Source organism: Corvus moneduloides, chromosome 1 (genome assembly GCF_009650955.1).
Source record: "Corvus moneduloides isolate bCorMon1 chromosome 1, bCorMon1.pri, whole genome shotgun sequence".
Classification (NCBI taxonomy): Eukaryota; Metazoa; Chordata; class Aves; order Passeriformes; family Corvidae; genus Corvus; species Corvus moneduloides.
Window position 1 is genome coordinate 145,388,147 of NC_045476.1, and position 24,689 is coordinate 145,412,835.

The 24,689-nt window shown below is 38.9% G+C and overlaps 1 protein-coding gene across 35 annotated transcripts in view; it reads left to right on the forward strand.

Annotated features, from left to right (window-relative positions):
• RIMS2 (regulating synaptic membrane exocytosis 2) overlaps positions 1–24,689 on the forward strand; it is a 467,470-nt gene that overhangs the window by 97,566 nt on the left and 345,215 nt on the right. For all 35 annotated transcript variants that reach the window (XM_032131090.1, XM_032131097.1, XM_032131106.1 and 32 more), the window contains one exon: positions 16,452–16,759. In XM_032131090.1, coding sequence (XP_031986981.1) covers positions 16,452–16,759 — 308 coding nt within the window. The remainder of the gene's footprint in view (positions 1–16,451; positions 16,760–24,689) is intronic.

Below are 24,689 nucleotides of genomic sequence, written 5' to 3' on the forward strand. Positions count from 1 at the left end.
TTTAAAACTGATGAAATTCCAGCACAGTGTTTTGTTATGGACATTTAAGGTTTAGATAAATCAGTTCATATATGTTAAGTGTTTGTATTCAAGTGACAAGTTTTGTAGTGACATGAAATCAGCAGTGGCATGGCCTTCAGAGCTTCTGAGACTTTTTCGGTTCATTCATCTCTTTCAATGGATTCAGGAACTTGTTTTTAGGGAATCTGTTTTAAACTGCTACAGATCAAAGCCTTCACCAAAACTGTTTATAATTTTGTACAGGATAAACCTGAAGAGCAATGCAAGGGAAATTGCTTTTTATTCTGTCTTTATTTCCTGTGCAAGTAAATAAAATATTTGGCACTTCCCTTGAAATAAGCCTTCTACCTTTCTAATGTTATTAATTTTGAAATACTTACGACACAGACAAATAGCTTGTATTTAAAAATCAATTCTGAAACCTCCACTAAGAACTTATAGAATACTTTTTTTCTAAAGCAATTTTATATAAAATTACAGTAGAAAAGATAAAAAGTAATTATCACAGGGCATTTTTCTCCATCCCTTTGTCTTACTGTAGTTAAAACTTCCTACTCCCCAGTTTTTGTTCACCATGTTCCAAATTAATCAAAATTATTATTCCAGTCAGGAGAGATGTTGATGTGTTGATGATAACGTTTTTTGTCACTTTTGTGAAAATTTCACTTTTTAAAAAAGAGGGAAAGTTTTTCTCATTTTACTTCTGCCATTCTGAACAGGTCCTGGGCCCTACCAAATTCCCTATTGTTTCTAAACCATTGCTGTTGTAGGTCTGTACCTTCACAGCACTCAACAACCTTCTCATCTGGAATTGCACAAATGTGACAAATATTTTTAGAATCTGTAGGTTGCTTCTCCTACCTCTGCCTTCTTGCTATTGGAAAATATCTGTTTGGGGAAACTCTTACCCTGTTCTTGACACTTGACGCAAGCTGATTTTGTGTTTCTTATGAAGAAACACACTCAGAGTCTCATCAAGATTTTCATGGGCTGTGTATGCTCTGTGTGTTTATTTAAACAAAGAAATATGTTGATTTCCAGATCAATGAAATTTGGAAAAAACCTCTTTTTTAGAAGGAGACTCATAAAAACTATAGAATATTTCCTATACTTAGAATACCTCTGACAAAAGTCTCCTGTACTAGCTATTCTATAGGATCATTTTCTGAGCTACTTCTTTGCTGTGGGAAGCTTAATGATTTTCCTCAGCTCTTGAGTATTGTCTTTCAGATTGGGATCTCTAAAAGTCATTCAGAGAGTTGGCAGCTTAGATCTCCCTGCATCCACTTGGGCCGCTTGTCCAAGCCTGTTCTCTGATCCTGTTTCTCGCATATCCATTTGTCTAAGCTGCTCTGCTTTATCTTACTGTGTTCAGACCACACTCTTGTTTCCTTGATCACTAACAGAATGCACCTCCAGTAGCAGAAGGTGAACAAACATCTTGGTTGAAATTGGCTTGTCATATTTCAATACTAGGTTGCTCCTTTTGCCTGTCAAAATTATCCTGCAATCAAGTCACGTCCTCTACTCAAAATGTTACCCAGCTTTATTTTCACTGTTTTCAAGACTGTCATGATGTGACAAGATAGAATGTAGTCAGTATACAAAGGTTTCTAAATCTGCAAGTAACAGACTTAAACTTGCCTGAAATCTGGTGAAGACCATACATAGTAAATATCTCCTGTTAATGGTTAAATTGGCATACAAATGTTTTCCCTAAATTAGATCCCATGTGTTGCTAGCTTTTAGGGCCTTACTGTCATTCCAGGATACACTGTCTGTTGGCCATCACAGTCAAAGAACAGGGAGATTACACAGCATTGTAGTCCATAGTCCCACTTTACATTAACTTCTTTGAGCTGTTGGAGATGTTGAGGGATACGGGGAAGGAGTGAGATTTCATCTTTTTTTTTTTTTTCCCCTCATCACTGCAATGCCCATTGGCCTATTTTCTCATGCACAGATCAATGGCTTACCCTCCACAGTGTTCAAGGAAGGGGGGAAGGTCTTCCTAGGAACTGCCAATCTCCTTTTCCAGCTTCTCCTTAAAAGTTAGTTGGAAAATAAAAATAAAACAACTTCTTGACATAATGTAGCTTCAAAATGGTCTTAGCTATTTCAATCCGATATAAGGAGACTTTACTTTTGTTATCTGTGCTCCATGCTTAAAGAACACCAATATGTTTCTTGCTTAAGAACGTACAGAAAACTGACGATGAAAGTGAGTCTGAAATTCTTTTTACAGTCGTATTTGTACTTCTGTATTAGATGAGCAAGGGTTTATATGCCCAAAAACTTGTATAATTTTTTTCACCCACAACAGTCAGTGTAAAAAACACTAGATCTTCCTATAAACCTTGTCCTTTACATGTACACAATGGTGGTGTAATTTTACTGTACAGAAATTAAGAGGTAGCTGGTTTGGTTTTAGATGATACTGAATTTCTGAAAAGCACTAGAGGTGATTTAGAGAGTCTGGTGAAATTAGAGTGACCAGGTTTTGTTTTGCTAGCTATTTTTCCCATCCTGCTACCACTAGAAATTTATCTTTTAACTTCAAATTGTTCAAAATAGATTAATTTTCTATTGAAATTCTTCTGCAAGCTCTCCTAAAATAATCTTGTCTTAAAACACGTATGGAAACACTGCTGTAACAATAAAAACTATAGCACATCAAAAAATTTTCACTTTTGTTCAAATTAATAGAGCAAGAGCAATTACAAATAGCAATTCTGGAACCAGAAGATGAAACAGTTCTTGAGCAGTAAGTTTTATTTGCCACCTGTTGCAATATTCAGAAACATTACCATGTGCTATTAAGTTCCAGGTGTAGACCTTTATCAAAGGTAGCTCAGCAAATTCCTCATTTCAGTCTCAGGTGTGTAACAGCACACCTAGGACTCTTTGGACACAGTTAGACATTATGGCACAGCAGGGGATGGTATAAATGTTTAATTATCTAGATTTAGCGTCAGTGGCTGGAAACCAGTGCCTATATATATAAATAATGAAGACATTGCTAGGAATAGAGTAAAGCGGCAAACCTCCCAATGTGTTTGCTTCCCCTTGAATGTTTACTTAGAGCTTTATTTAGCTAGTGTCTTCAAGGAACAGTTTAGTGGTAGGTTGGGGAATTAAATGAAAAGGCCTTGCATCTGGGTTCATATCTGTTCGCTGTTTAAATCTGCTGTGTGAAAAAAGGAATTCGCATGGCCAGCATCTGTTCATATACAAAATATTGTATGCACAGGCAAGGCAGTCATTCAGCTTAGTATGAGTGCACTTATGCAGACAGTTTTAGCAGATGTTGAACTTCAGTGCATTCAAGGAAAAATTTAAATAAATGTAAAAAATCCTGTGTTTAAACAAGATGTCACCTATGAACCATAAACAGGGTATTCAAAAATTAAAATTTCCTTGGTTCAAGTTATTATAAAGATGCCTTCATTCAGCATCAAGATGATCTATGGAAAAGCTTGGATTTCAGGTAGCTAATTCAATTTCGGTCAATTTATGTGTGTTACTGTTTGTGGCTTTTTGAGGATTAGTTTCATGTTGTTCACAAGCCCTTTTTAGCATTAGATCTGCAAGAAATAAAATAACAATGGTTTGTAAACAAAATACATAAAGTAAAAGGATTTCTGTTTGATATTGGGGATAATATGCTTTCACAAAATAAATCCATACAATGTTTTAATACCGAGAGAATCCAGATGTATCTTTATTAATTTAAGTGGGTATCTGACTAATTTTTTTTTTACTGTGTATACATGTACCTCCCATTTATCTTTAAATGTTTAAAGTTGGTCAGTGTTAATCATTAGTGTTCATTTAACCTGTTCATCTTTCAGTTTCAGTGTAATTGCTACACAACTTCAGAGTCATGACCTGTTTAATTAAGGTGTTCTTGCTCTCAGATACTTGGTCATGTGATTATGAAAGATGATCTTTATTGCTGTTAACAATTTGTATTTCTTACAGTTTTAGGTAGGCAAAGTATGGTACCTTTCTAAGAGATTAGACTAGTTTAACCTCTACATTGAAGATAGGGTTCAAACGCCCATTTCTCCCAATGTGTGCAATTGCCTAGTGTCTTTGCATTCAATATTAGTTAATTTTTAGATTATAACACCATGATGATTATATATTTTTTAACAAATTTGTTTTACTCTGTAGTTGTGAAGCAAATTCCTCTTATTTTACTTCAAATTATTTTTTTTGGTTTTATCTAATCTTTGTTTGGCTTCTATTTATTATCGACATCATTGTGAGTAGCCAAAGAAAACTTTCTATGTAGTGAATGTCTGTCCTCAGTAACTTGGGAGGAGCATAATTGTTTACGTTTTTCTTAACGTTGTATAGCAAAAAGTGAAAATTAGTTCAAAATTTAGCATATAGGTTCTCAAGTACTCATTAAAAATGTCTAACAAGCTATATTTTATTCAAGAGAAAATGCTTTATTAATATTGACCATGTTGCAAAAGATTTTTTGGTCATGATTTATGTTTCTGGAGTCCTTCTAGATTAATATGATTGTTTTTGTTTTATAGCTTATTCATCTGTTTATCTTAACTGGCTATTTATAAAAGACTTTGAAATAAAATAGCTATGATCCTAGAATGTTAGACTACTGTAATTCTGTTGTACCAAAAGCTTAATAAAATGCTGTGGATGTATTTAGTATTATGAATGGGATACTATCATAGGTGAGGGTTTATTCAGGCCCTAAATCCACAGAATGGCTGCCTGCTGTGTAAGGCCATTGCTCGAGGGAGAGCATGCCACCAGTTACAACTTACACTTAGCAGCTAGGGAACAAAAGGAGGGCTTTACCAGAGAGAAGTAGACCACTGTCTTCGCTCTCCATGGACTTAAATATGGGTTAGGTCTAGTCCAGAACTGGGAATTAAAACACATATAACCTCACCTTCTGAGAAGATTAAAAATTCTTTCATAAAGAAACCATTGTGTCTGGATTTAATCTCAACAAAAGTTGAGATTTTCTTTCTAAAGCCTCAAACATTTAGTCTAGCCATTTATATAGGCTGCATGTGGTGTCTTCACAGAGCTGACTTGCTTCCTTCTACATTGTCTGTAGTGAATATTGAAAAAATGAAGGGAGAAACAGAAGCCACATGGAGATGTATCAATAGTAAGATTCAGTGGTTTAACAGGGTAAACTGGTAAGAGCTTCCAGCTGTAAGTTGGAATGTAAAACGACACAGCCTGTTTAGAAAGAATTCCTAACAAACTATATGCTCTTTTTAAGGCAAATTCTATGTCCTTTTTAAGGCACAGACATAGTTTCCAGGATATACTTCTAGAAAGCCTTTTATTCTTGTGGGAGCTTCAAATACTGATGCAAACTTTTTCAGGACAAAATTATTTTTGTAATTCAGTAATATTCTTTGAAAAGTCTAATACTTAGTTGTTAGCTGCAAATTGAAATTGTAGTGTGGGTTCTTTTTTGATGAGAAATTCAGTTATTGATGTTCTTCAAGACACTTGCTCCATGACTTGTTTGCTGTTCTTACTTCATCTGGATTCTCATATTAAGAGTTTGGAAGAACATTAAGGACTTTATTAAGGCTTTGGACTGTCAGCTCACATACACATAATATGTACATGAAGAGTTCTCCCATGATATATTTCACTTTTCCTGCAAGAGGGAATGGTGCTAAAGAGCTATAAAGAAGGAAGTGGTCATTAAACTGTAGATACAATTATCTGAGTGAATTTGAAATAGAACTAAGTTTAGGAAAGGTGATAATTCTCACTGATAATGCTTTCAAAGCCTGCTAATTTATACGAGCAGATAAGGGGAAGCATTCACCTAGTTGCTTCTGCTGAAGTAGCAGAAGGATTTTGCATATGTGGAATTTGTAGATACTTTAAAGTAAGAAATAATTATGGAAGTACAGAAACGTGTCAATATATATAAAGTATAAATATAGGCAGTTAACTTTATTTGCTTCCTAACAAAGGGGACTATTTGGCATTGGATTAAAAAAGAAAAAAGAGCTTTATTCCATTGTTCATAAATCCCTTTTTTCCTTTTGTTAAATATAACTGTTCTCTTCAGCATATTGATAGGTGTATATACCTGACTGTGTAAGGTGTCACTAAGTCTGTTGCTTTTTTACCCTTAGTCTCCTATTCTGTTTTGAAATTCCTGAAACAAACATACTGACATACATATAATTCTCTTTTTAATGTTAGATTTTCTTACTACCCTGTCAGGGTTAACTGTGGCTGCAGCTATTGCAGTCATAAGATGTGTAGCTGTTGTAGTGTGCAACTCAGCGTAGGTTTCCAGGCTGGATACCACAGCATTGAGAATTGGTGGGGGGAGGTGATTGTCCCACCATACTGTGAGCTGGTGTGGCCTCACTGAGTGCTGTGTGCAGTTTGGGGTACCACAGCGTACAAAGGACCTCAGACTATTAGAGTGAGTCCAGAGGAAGGAGATTAAAGTGGTGAAAATTCTTCCTAAGGGCAAGACTTAGGGGTAGTGGCTGAGGTCACTTGGCTTGTCCCGGTTGGAGAAGAGAAGGCGGAGGGGTGACCTCATTGCAGACTACGGCTTCCTCACAGGGATGGGGAAGGGGGCTGGGGAGCTTCTGATTGGACATTAGGAAAAGGTCTTCACCCAGAAGGTGGTTGGTCACTGGAACAGTTTCCCCAGAGAACTGGACATGGCACCAAGCTTGTTTCAGGAGCATCTGGATAATGCTCATAATGATATGGTTCAGTTTTAGGCAGTCCTTTGAGGAGCAGGGAGTTGGAGTTGATACTCCTTATGGATCACTTCCAATTCAACATATTCGATGATTCTATATGTTTTATATTTTGTCTGAGAGCTGTGCTGCTGTGACTACATTGTTAGAGCCCAGGCAGCAAGTTCATGTAAAGTTGAAGAATGTTTATGTGGGATTCAATACACCAGTAACTACATGATAAGCATCTCAATTTTTCTATTACCATTATGTTACATTTCATTAGAGTTGGATCTTTCATTTTTCTCAGACAATTTCAGTAATGAATGATGACACAGATGATGTAAATGGCGTAATTCTGTTGATTTCAATTTAGTGCCATCTGCATACAGACCCCAGGCTTATTGTGGTCCTGTCACATTTCCTCCCTTTTGGTCCCTTGTTGATGTTGACATTGTGTCTTATATTTATAAATAACTTGTGAACACTTAGTGCCATTCATCTTCCGATGGTTTACAAGTGTTAACTAATGAATATGCTCAACACCTCTGGGCTGTAGGTCATTTGTTATTTTTATTAGCTGGTCCCTTAATGAAGCTGTGACATTAGTACAGATTTTTGAACACAAAGAGGCATAAATAACATCTAATTGAGACTCTTAGGAAACAAAAGTCTCAAAATGAAATCACTTTAAGATTTTTGAATATTATTTAACATTGCCTGTGAGACCAAAAGTCTTGATAAAATAAAACAACTTAGAAGTGGAATTTGGATTATTTCTACTATGTCCCAAATTTGGTGGGAAAAAATATTTAGCATAATAATAGCTCATAATAATTGTTATTAAAATATTTAAGAAATTATTGTAACAATATTTTATTAAAAAAACCCTTTAATATTTTCAGACATTCTATATTTGTGTAAAAGCTGTTAATGTCAACCACTTTGCTGGAAAAATTTTGAAAATTAGTAATTCTAATGCCTATTTGTATTGCCTTATTCCAACCATAATTGCCTATTTGTATTTTTTACCAAAAATTTGTCTTTCCTCCCTCACAAATTCCTAATCCATGAGCAAAATTGCTCTAACAACAGTCTTTACTGAGAGATTTATTTTTTGAGGAATTAAGGGAACAAATAGGCAAAACCAATTGGACTGATGAATTCAAGGAACTTGGTTTTGTGCTGGGATGGCTAAGGGTTAGTGTAAAAAATAACTAACTTTGCAGGAGCTTAAATTTTACTAGACCACCAGAAATTACTGGTTAAACTGAAACAATGAGGATTAATTGAATAAAGAATTAGAGGGAAAAGCTGTAAACAACTTCCTAGCTTAGTTCCTCAAGCCTTAGTACTGGGGAAGATCTTGAATATTTTCAGTAGTGCCCTTGGCATAGAGAAAAGAGTGCTGTAATTAAATACATTGGTTACACAAAGTTGGATGCTTATCAGCACAGGGGAGCAATGGGATACTGCAAAATAGAGAACCAGATGACCTTGTGAACTCCTGTAGTGAAAATGAGTGCAGTAAAATACCACTAAGTGTAAAATCAGGAATTTAAGAACTAATAAGGCTTTCTTCTCTGAACTACACAGGCCAGGGACTCCTCTGTGGCTCAGTCTTGATCAACAGTCCTGAATTCTGCTTTCCATAGCAGGGTAACTGAGTGCAAACTGCTTATTAGGAGCAGTTTCTGCTCCATGCTGTTTTTCTACACTGTGTGTTGGCATTGTCTGGGAGATGCTGGTTAGCAAAGGCCTGACTGTGCCAGGAAGCATAAGAATTAGCAGGCAGTCCTGGGCCAGCACCTGGCCCTGTGACAGGATTGTGTCTTGCTAATATAGGCGTAGTCTCAAAGAGCAAAATCTATTTGGTCTTGAAAAATGAAAGCAGAGAGGGTATGTGATTGGTCACTATAAAATCATCAGGCAGCAAACACTGAGGAGAGAAAGGAGCTATTTACACTTAATGACAATACTGGTACAAGAATAAATAGCAAGAAACTAGTTTGGAATACACGAGCACTGGAAATTGAAAGACATTATTTCCATTGTAGCTGTAGGGATTGGAAAAGCCTTTTGACAGATTTTGGGCTCTTTATTTATAGTTAATTTTAAGATAAAATTTTATTAAATTACGAATTTTAAATTTTTTTTTCTTTGAAGCAGCAGGCAACTGGAAGCAATCCATGAGGTTTCTTCCTATCCAGTATTCTTAAGGCGCTTAAGTTTCCTAAGAAAAGTGCAGGAAATGTGTGCTCAGTTCTCTTGCTTTTCTGAGACTGTTACAAATCTGAACATTTAGTAAATGTGTAGCTTGGTCGACTGTACATTCTCAATATATTCAGTAATTATTCAAATTTCCAAGGTTAAAGGTATCCTTTGTGAACCATGTTGTAAACTCTGTTCACTTAGAGCAAGTTAATTTCATGCCAAACCCACTGCACTTATTAAATAAACCCTCATGACCCTCCGGAGTACTGTGTAGGTTTATGAATTCCATTTTGGAAGCAGTGCAGCTGTATTTGTTGAGACATAATATTGGCCGGTTTGTACTATGTCCAAATCACACCCGATGTCACAATAGCCATTGTCTCACTGGAAGTCTGTACACCATTCTACTTCTTAATGAAATCATGAAAGCTCATGAAAGAGCTGAGTATGGTCAATATGGCACTATGTGGGAATTATGCACTGTCTTCCTTGGCATGGACTGGGCAGTGTTGAGTTGTGCCTGTGCCATAGTGAAAAAACCCAAAGTATTGCCTTTACAGATCTTGAAGAATATAATATATTTTATACATGAACAACTTCTTTTTATGCAATATACTTTAGGAAGGATGTACTCTGGCTTATATTAACCCAGCTAGATTAGTGTTCTAACTAACAGTTTCTAGTCCTACTGCGCACATGGACGGTTTTTTCCCCCACATTTTTGTGAACATAAATAATCTGTTTTCCTAGTCAAATGTCTTACTTGATAATTATATGAGCAATTTTGCTCATGGATTAGAAATTATACTCTAGCTTGAAAAAATGTATGAACAAAATTACTAGTATATGTCTTAAGGATAATAAAAGAGTGATGCAAAAGAGATACACTGTCCATTAGGATAAGGACACCGCTGGTACAAAAGAGTGTGTACCTTTTAAAAATTGTAATCACATAATTTCCTCTTCTTCTTGGAAGATAGTGTCATGTAAATATACTGCATCACATGCATGCACAAGAAGTGATACACTTATTTCATGCTGACTTGGTTGTTTATGGCCATTACAACTTTTCATACATGATATATCCATTCACTACAAAGTCAAGAGCAAATATAGTCACCCCCCAGTACAAAGAATTTTTGTAGTGCAAATACACATATCCCTTAAAATATATGTAAAGGTGTTTGTTTCATACCAGTATTATAAGCTTTCCCACTTTTCTTAAGTGGTATTGGAATTCTTCTGATATTTAACACAATTTTGGGGTATAGGTATTTGTTTGTCATTACAGATGTAAGGCAAATAAACATTATAGCAGTTTTGGCATTCAGTCAAACTGATTGTAACATGAAAGTCAGTACCATAGCACAGACTAGTGGCATATCAAAATAATGAAAAAATAGGTAATCTTTACCAACTTTTATAAAAGTCACAAATTCAGAGATTAACTTTGCTCCTGTAATATATTTTACTGACAAAATGCATTAATGTAACAGAAGGAAATGAAAAGGGAACTTGTCTGTATAGTCAGAGCAGTAAAATGAAATGGAAGACTTTCTGTTTCATTAAAGTTATAACCAGACTCTGCTGCTTACAATGTATGAGCACAAAGATTTATTCCATTCACTCCAAAATAATGATTTTGTGTCTTTAAAATAGATCTTAGCAGCTGCAAAAGATGCATCTGTATTCTGGACACAGACCTCTAGAATTATGTCTTTATAGAGAAATCCTAGAGACATTGCAAAAGCCTCTGTGTTTTCCAAAAATATGAATGTTGGCTATGGATAGCACATGCTATATATAAGTCTTCCACAGTCATAGACACTTTCATTAAAAAGGAATGTCAACCCAGAAATTTTTAAAGGAAGCACCTCAGAAAACAGATTTTCCCTCAGCAGTAGTGGAAATCAGTACTCTTGGCTGTAAGAGAGAGCATAGACTGCAGATGGGGAGAGCAAAAGGGAATTACTGTTTTTTTAGTGCAAACATGAGACATGTTTTGGTGGTGTATATAACCAAATAGATAAGATTTTATGTTTTAGCTAACTTTGAGAAGTCTTATAGTCCAATTCAAGGAAGATTGAATTCTAAGTAATAAACAGAAAATTTAAAAGTTTTACTTTTGACAGGGACAACTAATAATGTTGTTATTTTACTGGAAAATTTTGGGAGATCTTAATGTATTCTGAAAAAAAAGATAACCAGAAAAACAGTTCCATCTCATTTTCTGGGGAGGTCATGTTGAAAGGGATTCTCACAGTCCCAAACCCAGGAAGCTCTCTTATTGAACTTACAGTTCCTCAGAAACACTGTTACATTTCAAATAGGCAAAATGAGCCAAGATTAGCAGAAACAGGGACTAGAGGTAAGGAAGATACCATTGGCCTGTACAGATACTGGGTCTATATTACCTGAAGCAGAAGAAGCAGATTTTACAGTAAATTTTAGTTTTTGTGACTGGACAGAGGAAGGGGACTCATGTTACATAGTGCCAGTGCTGGTTTGCAGTGTCTATTCCACATCGGCATGTGGACTCTTTGGTGGTGCCCAGTGACAGGACAAGGAGCAACGGCCACAAGCCAAAATACAAGAAGTTCCACCTCAACATGAGGAAGAACTTACTAACACTGAGGGTGGCAGAGCACTGAACCAGGCTGCCCAGGGATCTCACTCCCTCTCTGGAGACATTCCAAACCCACCTGGACACGTTCCTATGCCACCTGCTCCAGATAACTCTGCCTTGGCAGAGGGGCTGGGCTGGATGATCTCCAGAGGTCCCTTCCAACGCTCACGATTCCGTGATCCTGTCATCAGCATAGTGACGAATAGAGAGATGTACTATGTCCTCGAAGAAACTTCCTTAGTACAGGGTGGCTTCAAACATTGCACTGCTCCATGATGTAATGAAGTTTTGCACCTGTGACAAATTAGGGGAAAAAAAGGACAGCAGTAATGTGTAAGTAATCATGATTAGTTACCTTGATGACCCAAGCAAAGAGTTTTTCTACTCTTCCTTTTGTTGCCTCCTTTCTTTTGATGCTACAGTCTTGTTACCTTGTGTAATTTTTAAGGAATTGTATCCTACATGAAATGTGAGAGCCAAAAAGAAACACAAACACAAATGTAATTAAAACATATGAACTTTGCTTAAGATTACTAGCAGCAAGTGCAACAGTTAATGTAATGCCAATATATATTAGATGCTTGTGCCAAGCAGGTAAACTCTAATAGATTTGGTGAAATACTGTGGAAGCCTTCCAGGACAATTTTTCACCTCGGTACACCTGTAACTCGAAGTAATGTTCTGAAGGCTGATGAGGATTTGGCATAATTATTTCTTACGTTGTAGTGTCAAAGCTATTAAACTCAAGTTATGTATAATCAAATATACTGAGCCTTTTAATCTAATCTTAAAGTAAGGTATCCATTTTGTTCTCAGGATTTAGTGTTAGGCCATCTATAACTATACTTATGGGAATAGTGAATGGTGTTTTGTAAGGTAGCTGTCTTTTCACATGATCTATCTGAAAATAGTAAAATGAATGTCATTACTATATCCTTTTATTAAATTGCATTTCGTTTTCGCTTGAAATATCTGCAGATGTAATTTCTTGATAAATATATTTCCCATTTATTGAAGTTAAAGTGGTGTGTCAAATGTGTTTTGAAGAATTTCATCTAAGAACAAAAAACTGTAATATCTTTTTTAGAACAATACAAAGAAGTAATTTTTGTGCATTCATTACTTCTGATACGTAGATGTGAAATGGCTGATTACTGTAGGTTTTGCAGAATTTGTTTTATGGGCCCATGTAGTAAAAAGTGCTAATAATATGTGATGAAAGCTGCTGGGCAGTGTTAGAAGTGGGAGCATATAATGAATAATCTTGCCAAAAATAGTGAAGAAATCAAAAACGAGTTAGAACTTATTAGTTCAGTGTATAGAACTAACCTTTGTGAATGGAAAGCAGATGGAAGGTTTAAGGTGTATCTCTCTAATGCAAATTTAGAATACTAATTTTCAGTGTTGTGTATAAAAAGAAGAAATTATTATTTGAAAAAAATGGATATAAGGGTTAATGTGAAAATGTCAGATATATTTAGTGCGTTCTTTTCCGCAATGAGAAGTTGATTTGAACTGAGCTTCAGCAATGCCTGTTGTATGCACTAGGTGGTGTTTCAGCCTTTCCTATGGAAACGCACATCCCGACCCAGTGCCACTAGCACCTGGAATTCTAGTTCTGAACTAATACTTAACGTTGGAGAGGAGATTTTTTTCCCCCTGGTTTCCTTTTCAAATTGGCAGTGTTCTGGTGTGGAGGATTGACACCTGCAAATTGCAACACAGATTTTTGTGTACAAAATGTGCTCATGACTGTTGAACTTTGTAGGAGGGTGGTTAGGAGAGTTGCAAATGGGCGCAGTAGATAGTGTGCCTACTCTGGAGCACAGATTTCTGATTTAAGGGATTAGTCCTTTAAAATTTCTCTTTCAGAAGGGAAAATTCTACGTTTTCTCCTCGCAAGTTTGTCAAAATGCAGGTATTGAGCATGCAGCCTACTCATGTGGTCTTTGCCTCTCTGCAGTGCTGCTGTCACAGTCCCAGTAAATGCTATGTCCTGGCAGGGACTTGGCAGGGACAGACCCGCTCTGCATGTGTGTGAGCTGTTGAGCACTCTGTCCCGGGCACCTGGGGGCAGAAGGAGAAATCCTGCCCAGGAACATGCCACCTTCCTATCTGTGCTCTTATGACACCATCTTACAAGTGTGTCTGTCATTTAATTGAGAGGTCTGCACTATAAATTGCCAGTATTTTTTAAATTGCAAGAATGCTTCTACATCCTCTTATAAGATGGGGAAGTCAATTTAGCCCAGTACTATTTGCGGGCTTGTGATTTTTGTGCTCACTGAAAGCACAAACATTTCTGTCTGTGTGACAGTTCCCATTCTTCTCAGTGTGTGTGATTATTTGAAGCTAAAATTATGACTGTTAGGGTTAACACTATGAAATCCTGCATGTTGAAATGATGTTGAAAATAAGGCTTTATCAGAAGCGTGACCTGTAATTTTCATTAAATGCTCCTATGAAAGCAGAAAAAGAATCCGCAAAATTCATGAATCTATGCATTTTTAAGGCCATGTGTTTGATTTTTTTTTTTCAAACTGAAATACCCTAAATAAACTTTTCAGGATTCAGGTTAGGTCAGGAGTACTCTTCCTGATTCTAGTTTTAGAGGAGGCGATAGGAAATCATATTAATTCAGAGGGAACTCTTATTCTGTTGGGTACAAGAGAATAATACTGGTCATCCTGGAGTCCATTGTCTGAGAACAAAATATGACTGTCAGCCAAGGACAAAGTTGCCGAAGTGTTTTGACTGTAGTATATAGTTTTTGTGATATTTAACATCTACTAATAGAAGTGAAAATAGCAAATGAGGACTTTGGTGGATTTTATCTCATTGTCATTCAAGTTGTTATATATTTGCATTCTCATATAATTGTTCCTTTCATTGCTCTGTAACATGCATGGAAAGGTTAAAACTACTTTCTGCTGTGTACAGACCTGGCAGAAATATTAAAGCCTTTTAACTGCTGTTGATTAAAGAGGGCAAAAATACTTCTGTCTTGGGTTCTGAAATTTCACTTTGGTGCTTTCTCATGTACTTTCTAACTTAATTAGCAAAGGTAAAACAGGCCTGCTCTTAAATTTGTATTTGAATGATGTTCAGGCCTGAAGCATACACAGTTTTGGCCTTTGAATGTCCTCTAAGGACATCTAATGTACCTCAGAGAGCAACCTGCTACATGGGGGGTCTCTCTTTTTTGTCCTCAGTGCTTTGATGGTTTGTTCTGTCTTTTTGATGTAAGCAGACATGAGTTCTCATAAATGACATCAGCCCTATAAAAAGATAAGAAGGAAGTTTACCAGAATAGGGCATACCACCACCATTAAATGGGCAACTGATGCCTCCTTTTTCTGCCCCAGCCCAACACTTTGTGAATGAGGCAGTTGGTGACTTTAGTTTGAGTATGAACCTTGCATCCAAGTGACCTTCTATATGAAGCTCTCATTGAAAGATTTATTGTGAGACTTGACTAGAGAGCATGACCCAAGTTATCTATTAGATAACAGCCTGGAGAATGAAAGCAAGATACAGATTGCAGCTTCTGAAACCTTTTCTACTGGACTGAGCTAAATGTATTGTGGAGGTAGGAACTACATCTTCAATGTGATTCCATGGAGCTGGCTGCATTTAAAAGAGTGATGAGCACTGATGTAAGCCTTTGAATGTCCTATGCTCTAAATCATTGGAGAAAAGGCAGCTTGCTGTAGGATTAGAACTGGAGACATGATAACTAGATTGAAGGCTGAGTGTAGACATTCAAGGAATATATAGCAAAACTGGTGCAATTTTGTTGGTGTACTTAGACAAAAATATATAAAGAGAAGAAAAAGAAAAGGAAATCTGAGCTAAGGCTTAAGAAAAATGAAGATTAAGGAGTGAAGGATGAAACTTGCAGTAGATTAATACTATCTACAATCCAAATTTTAGGGTAACATGATAATCAGTTTGAATGGTCCAATGTGTTCGTGGCTGGTGTGTTGTATTTGATTCACTGCATCCTGATTTATTCTCATATAACTTAATAGCTGAATGTGAAATTAACTTACAGATAATTGGTGTTGTTGATTTCCTGAACTGCCATGTGACTAAGGTGATCAGATACAAAAGCTTTGCAAACAAGTACATTTTAGAATATTAAAAAAATCTCATTACTATATGCAGGATCACATAACTGGGAAGCTGTAGTAATTTTAATAATTTAGTAAACATATAGTGAAAGCTAAATTGTGGCTATGAAGTGGAGAGATACACCACCGTATACATTGTGTTACTTTAGTTATAAAATGGCTTTAATTTAAAATTGTTCTGAAATTGAAGTCACTTCTTGAAGTCAGCATCTACATGTACACATAGGATATAGACCACCATGGAAGTAAATCAGCGGAGCATTTTGGAGAGTTATGAAATTACTTGTTTGTAACAGCAGATTACCTTTTCTAAAGTTCTTTACTGTTAGTGAGAGAATTAAAATGGATTAAAAATTTAATGACTTCTTAATTAATTCTTTTCTATCATCCTCAAATTATAGTGTTAATTTTCAAAGCTTACACTTATTACCATTGGAACCTCAGTATTAGAACCTTTTCATTTATATTGCTACTATCTGTTGTTTTTCCTTGTATTGCAAATAATGAAAAAAAAAAAGACTAAAAGTATTTTTGTTTGTATTTTTTTCCAAAACTAGTTACTCCAAGGTTGTACAGACATATTTTATTGTATTGAGCTAAGATACTGTAATTTTAATAGACTTAAAACCGTAGCCTTTCTACCTTTGGAAATGGTAACAGTCAGTTGATGTGTGCTTGCTGAAAACTTTGCATGCAGTGTTTACAAGCTAACGGATTTTACATTTAAATATGTCTGAACAGGTAATGTGGGTATGTAACTTGTGCCGAAAACAACAAGAAATCCTCACAAAATCAGGAGCCTGGTTCTATAACAGCGGATCACATGCACCCCAGCAGCCGGACCAAGAAGGTGTTAGAGCTCTGCGGAACGAGGAAGCACCTCAGGAGAAAAAAGCAAAACTGCAGGAGCTTCCGCAGTACCAAGGACCACCAGGTGACATATCCACACAAGCTCTGGACAAAAACAGACCACAAGGGCTCACAAGACAAGACTCAATTAAGAATGGTTCAACAGTTAAGCATCAAGTAACTAGTGACACATCAGACAGGTAAGAAAGTATTTAATGTTTATCCTGATAAGATCTGATGAATTTATGCTACAAATTTGATTTTATCTTTTAAAATTTTGTCTTATTTTTATTCTGTAGCCTATAAAATAGGCTACAGAATAAAACAGGGCATTTTGAAGCAGCACTTAGAAGTCTTTTGTTGGTTTCCGATGGTCATAGCCATCTTCATTCCTTCTCACGGAAAAAATGTGGGACATGACAGTTGCAGTGTGACAGAGTTTGTCCATGTGCTTGCAACTTTGTCAAATCACAGTCATTGTGCTGTGCAGAATGTTACCATATTTCTTTTGTGGTCACTAACGTTATAGCAAAGTTTTAGTAATCCAAAATAGGACTCAAAAAGGCAGATTAATGGAAGACAGTGTCTGTTCAGACTACTGAATTAAAACATCTGGTTGTACTTGCAGTATATAGTATTGAGGATGGTGACATTTTTGTGTAATGACCTGAGCCTTTTCGTGGTTTCTCAGTTTCTTGCTGTTAGTTACTGTCATTAGTATAAATATTTTTTCCTTTACTGGTTTACGTTGATGCTACTTGCGTTGTTTGAAATTGTAACTCTATCGGTGCTAAATGTAGTAAGAGCTGGCTTAGTAGGAGACTGGAGCAGGAACTTTCCTCCCTTTTTCCTGATATGATTATACTAAAAGGCACTAGAAAACTCTCAACCTCTGTGGCTAAGTTTTACTGGAACACAAAAATAAAAGTGGTTTCATTGAATGAATTAAATTTTTTCCTAAGCAACACCAGTATAGAACTTTAAATATGGTGGGAAGGGAAAGATGAGAGTGAGGTTGCTCAGGTGTTTCCATGGAAATGATATCCTCATGCGTGTGTGAGAGACCTCCAGCTGCCTTGGAATTTGGCAGCCAGAACAGTATAAGCTGGCAGCTTTTCTCTGCTGCCCAGATATGACCTCATTACAGCATTTATTCTGAGAGCTTGAAGCAAGTTAGACGTATATAGTATCTTTTACATTTAGTATAACAAAAATAGTTTTCCTTTTTCCTCACCTCTTGAATTCCACCATATTTTGTTTCCTATTTTTGGTCTTACATGAGAACAAATTGAATGTAATTAATCTAGCCTTTTTTTTTTTAACTTATTCTGCCTATTGCTTTTTGCTCTGATTTTGGCTGTTGGGTTCAGTACTTAGTTGTCCTGAGTGCTCCTCAGTTATATGTGTAGTCTCTGAAAAAACACAGCTGGCCCCCTAACTTGACACTAGGGAGCAGGAGACAAAGGTTGATTCTCTTGTGGTTCATTTTTGCCCCTTAATTTTGCCAGGAAATTAATATCATAGATCATGTGATAACAAAAAATCCCAAACCCTTGTTAGCCGCAGCATTTAACTCTGAATGTGTTTTTACATTATATGCATGCAGAAATATGGAGGGAGAGAGTGATATATAAATAAATATATAATCGAGATACAAAATATGCATTTACTCTAAGTGGAGTTAAATGATAAACGTGGACAGTATAAAGTAATATTTTCTAACGGGAAGAATGTAGGCTTTGTGCCTGAAAACAGAACTATTTTTCTGGTTGTGATCACTTCTACTTAATATAGTATTTAAGTTCAGATAGTTTTTTCACTCACTGGCCTCTTCATGTTTTATTTTTGATAATAATTCTGATGTTCCCTAATGAACATATACAAGTATGCTCAGAATACGATATATATTATGTGCTACTGAAGGATAGAGGGTCTTCTGAATAATTATATTCCCTGATGTTCCTCACATAGACTTTTTTTTCTGGACCTAATGAAAAAGATTCTTCCATGATGCCCAACCAAAGTCTTACTGGTAAAATGGGCTTTTAGAGGAGAATATCAACAGTGCTGAGAAAGACTAGCCCAGAATTCAATGGTGGGGAGAAATCTGTATGTGCTGTGTTGCCATTGCTATTCTCATCAATAATACCAGGAAGGCTTACAATTTGTGTTGTTTTTGGCTGGGGTACAGTTAATTTTCTTCACAGAGGCTGGTATGGAGCTATGATTTGGATTTGGGCTGAACACAGGGTGGATAATATAGAGATGTTTGTGCTATTGCTGAGCAGGGCTTACACAGAGGCAAGGCCTTTTCTGCTTCTCGTACTGCCACACTGGTGAGGAAGCTGGGCGTGCGTGGGAGGTTGGGAGGAGATTCAACACCTGTCCTGAGCTGGGACAGGTGACCCAAACTGACCAAAGGGATATTCCAGACCATATGATGTCATGCTCAGTAAATAAAGTGGGGTGAAGGAGGAAGAGGGGTACATTTGGAGTGATGGAGTTTGTCTTCCCAAGTAACTGTTACACACCTGATGGGACTCTGCTCTCCTGGAGATGGCTGAACACCTCCCTGCCCATGGAGGCAGTGAATTAATTCCTTGTTTTGCTTTGCTTGTGTGAGTGGCTTTTACTTGACCTCTTAAACTGTCTTTGTGTCAACTCTTGTGTTTTCTATCTTTTACCCTTCTGATTCTCTCTCCCGTCTCACTGGGAGGGAGTAAACAAGCTGCTGTGTGGTACTTGTTTGCCAGCTGGGCTTTAAATCCAGCACAATTTTATTACATTCAACACCTTTAAGGGCAGAAGATAATATATTCTCTTTACACTGAAGCCATGCATAGAATATATATATATCCTAATTTGATATAATTTTAATATTAAAATCTATAAATCTATGTATGCTATGCTTATTATTATTGAACAAATTAAGTAAGATAATTTTATCTCTTTGAAACTTGCCGTTGTGGTCAAGAAATTCTATACAACTTTTTCTAAGGGCTTCTGTCTTCTTTTTGAATGCTTCATGTTATGGGGTTTTGGCTGTTTTTTAACATTAACTGAAAGAGCCAACCAATAGAGAAAAATGTTGTATGGGAGATCATCATGACAATTTTTTTTTCTATTCTTAAATTAGGTATATGCAGAAATTGAGCAACTAACTAGTATGTTAGACCATTTGTCTACATGAAGGAATTCTTTGAGAAAAACACAGCCATTCAGAATGTCCAAAATAATAACGTAATAGACAAAAAAGTCTCCAATATTTAGAAGTGGTTGATGCTTGCCTTGCACAATCACGATAATGGAAGTAAGTAGAAAGTGAGAACTATGGTTTCTGTCTTATTTTTCATCCCAAGGACATTAGTTTTGACATAAAAAATAATTTAAAATGTTAAAAACAATAACTACTTGTGGAAAAAAAAAGGTATTGCTAAGACTTTATGCACTTGGGTTCTGATTTGAATAGAAAGGTAAAATACATTCTTTTTGTCACAGTTTTTTTAACCTTTGCAGCTTCCATGGGTGTTGCAGCAATCGTTGCTTAGTAGTTCTTTAAATCAAGTATCATATGTCTTATCTTGGTCATCTGGAGACAAGTTGGTCACAGAGTAAAGGGCAACATTCACTCCTTTAATCTCAGGATCATCAATGTCCTTTCTGTCTCATTACTTACTATGTTGTTTCTGGATGTGCCTTTTTGTTTTTCCATTCTTGAGCAGTATTCACCATATTTTCTTCCTGTTTTCTTTATGTATATTATTCTTCATTAAAATTTTATTGTTTCAACCATTAGACTAGTATTCTGTTTCCTTGGTGTAAGCAACAATCCCATTTGCAATTGGTAGATCCCAGCCTGTTTAGACAGATAGATAGGTACCTGATTATAGATCTTCTCTGACTGATCTGTAATTTGTTGCCTGAAGAAGCCTGGGATGATTTTGGATTGCACGTTCTCCAAGGACATTTTTCTAATATTGGATCCATTACAGAAAAAAGGTAAAATGAAAAAAAAATGTTCAGAAGCAAGTTGTACTTACCAAGAGCAGAACAGTTTCTCATGACATTTTTTTCTAGTTCATATAATAGATTTATAGCATGACTTAGACTGAAACCTTAAAATCATCTAGATCCACCCCACCTGCCATGGGCAAGGATACCTTCCACTAGACCAGGTTGCTCAAAACCCCATCCAGCCTGGCCTCGAGCGTGGAGCATGCACGGCATGGAGCATGCACAGCTTTCCTGGACAACCTGTTCCAGTGCCTTACCACCCTCACAATAAAGATTTTCTTCCTTATATCTAGCCTAAGTATATCCTCTTTCAGTTTAAATTCTTTACCACAGGACTTACAATCTGGCCTATGGTGCTTTGACGGCTTTTTATATAGTAGACGTGTGGGTAAGGCAGGGGCAGCAGGCACACGTGTATGATTCAGTAAATGGCCATGGTGTATTTGACATTGTTTGAGGTGAGACTAATGTAATTTGTACCACATGGAGGTTTTGTGCTAAGCACATGTAGCGGCTTCAGTTCGTGAACCGGGTGGAAACACCAATTTAGTGTAGTGGTTTAGTTCAAAATATCCATTACTTACTTATTTCCCTTCTGTGAGATAAGAATTAGGACAAAGCAAAGCAGGCACAAAACTTAATACAGTTGCAGTACAAAGAAAGACTTTTATTACTAATAGAATTAGAAGTAAAGAGAAATAACAAGAAATTAAAGCAAACCCCCTCCCCTCTCCCCCCCTTCCAGCACTTTCCTTGTTTTACCCAACTCGCACAAAGGATAACAGAACATGAGGTATTAGTCAGCGCTGCAGTTCTTGAAAAATCTCTTTCTTATGCTTAAGGAAAAAAAAAGGGTTTTTTTTCAGCTGCACGTGGTTCCCAAACCGCCACCAACAGCAGACCTGCCCAGAAAGAAACAATCTGCTGTTGGTGAAAAAAAAATCTCTCCCATGAAAAATCTCACAGTTCCTTCACACTGCCAAACATGGCCCATCACATGGTGTTATTAACCTTTTTAAGGATGAGTTATTTTGTCCTGAACACAAAGGCTTTCTTCGCCACAAGTCTCTAAAAGGCCCTCACTGCTACTATCTATCCTGGCATAGGCACTCTTCAGAAATCTTCATGGGCCACACATGAATTCTCCATCCCCCCATGTACTTCAAATGGATTAAAGAGACAAGGAGTTTGTGATATTACAGGTTCTTACCACAGCATGCAAGAAGTTTGTTTAAGCTACGCTTGAGAATCGCGGCACCGCCCTCTTTTCTCCCATCGCCATGCTCAGTTCCGTCTCACGTGACTCACTTTCTCTGTGGCTCTGAATCCGTCATACTGAAGAGTGTTCTTGTTCAGGCTTTACGGTGGAGAAAGCCTCGCTCCCTTTGTGCTGCTGGCTGCATGGTGTCTTGTTCAGTTCAGCACGAAGTGTGCTGGCTGCAGACAGGAGGCTACGCCGGCTCCTGTTGGCTCTGCCGGCTCTGTGTGTGGAGGGGAGAGGGACCCGCCGGTCCCAGGAAGCCGCGCCGGATGGGTTTAGCTGTGTGGCAGTCCATGGCTGGTTTAGCTGTGTGGCAGTCCATGGCTGGTTTGAGCTGTGCGGCAGTCCATGGCTGGGTTTAGCTGTGTGGCAGTCCATGGCTGGTTTAGCTGTGTGGCAGTCCATGGCTGGTTTAGCTGTGTGGCAGTCCTTGGCTGGTTTAGCTGTGTGGCAGTCCATGGCTGGTTTAGCTGTGTGGCAGTCCATGGCTGGTTTAGCTGCGTGGCAGTCCATGGCTGGTTTAGCTGCGTGGCAGTCCATGGCTGGGTTGAGCTGTGTGGCAGTCCATGGCTGGTTTGAGCTGTGCGCCAGTCCATGCCTGGTTTAGCTGTGTGGCAGTCCATGGCTGGTTTAGCTGCGTGGCAGTCCATGGCTGGTTTAGCTGCGTGGCAGTCCATGGCTGGGTTGAGCTGTGTGGCAGTCCATGGCTGGGATTAGCTGTGAGCAGTCCATGGCTGGGTTTAGCTGTGAGCAGTCCATGGCTGGGATTAGCTGTGAGCAGTCCATGGCTGGTTTAGCTGTGTGGCAGTCCATGGCTGGTTTAGCTGTGTAGCAGTCCATGGCTGGTTTAGCTGTGTGGCAGTCCATGGCTGGTTTAGCTGTGTGGCAGTCCATGCCTGGTTTAGCTGTGTAGCAGTCCATGGCTGGTTTGAGCTGTGTGGCAGTCCATGGCTGGTTTGAGCTGTGCGCCAGTCCATGCCTGGTTTAGCTGTGTGGCAGTCCATGGCTGGTTTAGCTGTGCGGCAGTCCATGGCTGGTTTAGCTGTGTGGCAGTCCATGGCTGGTTTGAGCTGTGAGCAGTCCATGGCTGGGTTTAGCTGTGTAGCAGTCCATGGCTGGGTTGAGCTGTGTGGCAGTCCATGGCTGGGTTTAGCTGCGTGGCAGTCCATGGCTGGTTGAGCTGTGTGGCAGTCCATGGCTGGTTTAGCTGTGTGGCAGTCCATGGCTGGTTTGAGCTGTGTGGCAGTCCATGGCTGGTTTAGCTGTGTGGCAGTCCATGGCTGGTTTGAGCTGTGCGGCAGACCATGGCTGGTTTGAGCTGTGTGGCAGTCCATGGCTGGTTTAGCTGCGTGGCAGTCCATGGCTGGTTTGAGCTGTGTGGCAGTCCGTGGCTGGTTTAGCTGCGTGGCAGTCCATGGCTGGTTTAGCTGTGTGGCAGTCCATGGCTGGTTTAGCTGTGTAGCAGTCCATGGCTGGTTTAGCTGCGTGGCAGTCCATGGCTGGTTTAGCTGTGTAGCAGTCCATGGCTGGTTTAGCTGTGTGGCAGTCCATGGCTGGTTTGAGCTGTGCGGCAGTCCATGGCTGGGTTGAGCTGTGTGGCAGTCCATGGCTGGTTTGAGCTGTGTGGCAGTCCATGGCTGGTTTAGCTGCGTGGCAGACCATGGCTGGTTTAGATATGTGGCAGTCCATGGCTGGTTTGAGCTGTGCGGCAGTCCATGGCTGGGTTTAGCTGTGTGGCAGTCCATGGCTGGTTTAGCTGTGCGGCAGTCCATGGCTGGGATTAGCTGTGAGCAGTCCATGGCTGGTTTAGCTGCGTGGCAGACCATGGCTGGTTTAGCTGTGTGGCAGTCCATGGCTGGTTTAGCTGTGTAGCAGTCCATGGCTGGGTTGAGCTGTGTGGCAGTCCATGGCTGGTTTAGCTGTGTGGCAGACCATGGCTGGTTTAGCTGTGCGGCAGTCCATGGCTGGGTTTAGCTGGTTGCAGTCCATGGCTGGTTTAGCTGCGTGGCAGACCATGGCTGGTTTAGCTGCGTGGCAGACCATGGCTGGTTTAGCTGTGTGGCAGTCCATGGCTGGTTTAGCTGTGTGGCAGTCCATGGCTGGTTTAGCTGCGTGGCAGTCCATGGCTGGTTTAGCTGCGTGGCAGTCCATGGCTGGGTTGAGCTGTGTGGCAGTCCATGGCTGGGATTAGCTGTGTGGCAGTCCATGGCTGGGTTTAGCTGTGAGCAGTCCATGGCTGGGTTTAGCTGTGAGCAGTCCATGGCTGGGATTAGCTGTGAGCAGTCCATGGCTGGTTTAGCTGTGTGGCAGTCCATGGCTGGTTTAGCTGTGTAGCAGTCCATGGCTGGTTTAGCTGTGTGGCAGTCCATGGCTGGTTTAGCTGTGTGGCAGTCCATGCCTGGTTTAGCTGTGTAGCAGTCCATGGCTGGTTTGAGCTGTGTGGCAGTCCATGGCTGGTTTGAGCTGTGCGCCAGTCCATGCCTGGTTTAGCTGTGTGGCAGTCCATGGCTGGTTTAGCTGTGCGGCAGTCCATGGCTGGTTTAGCTGTGTGGCAGTCCATGGCTGGTTTGAGCTGTGAGCAGTCCATGGCTGGGTTTAGCTGTGTAGCAGTCCATGGCTGGGTTGAGCTGTGTGGCAGTCCATGGCTGGGTTTAGCTGCGTGGCAGTCCATGGCTGGTTGAGCTGTGTGGCAGTCCATGGCTGGTTTAGCTGTGTGGCAGTCCATGGCTGGTTTGAGCTGTGTGGCAGTCCATGGCTGGTTTTAGCTGTGTGGCAGTCCATGGCTGGTTTGAGCTGTGCGGCAGACCATGGCTGGTTTGAGCTGTGTGGCAGTCCATGGCTGGTTTAGCTGCGTG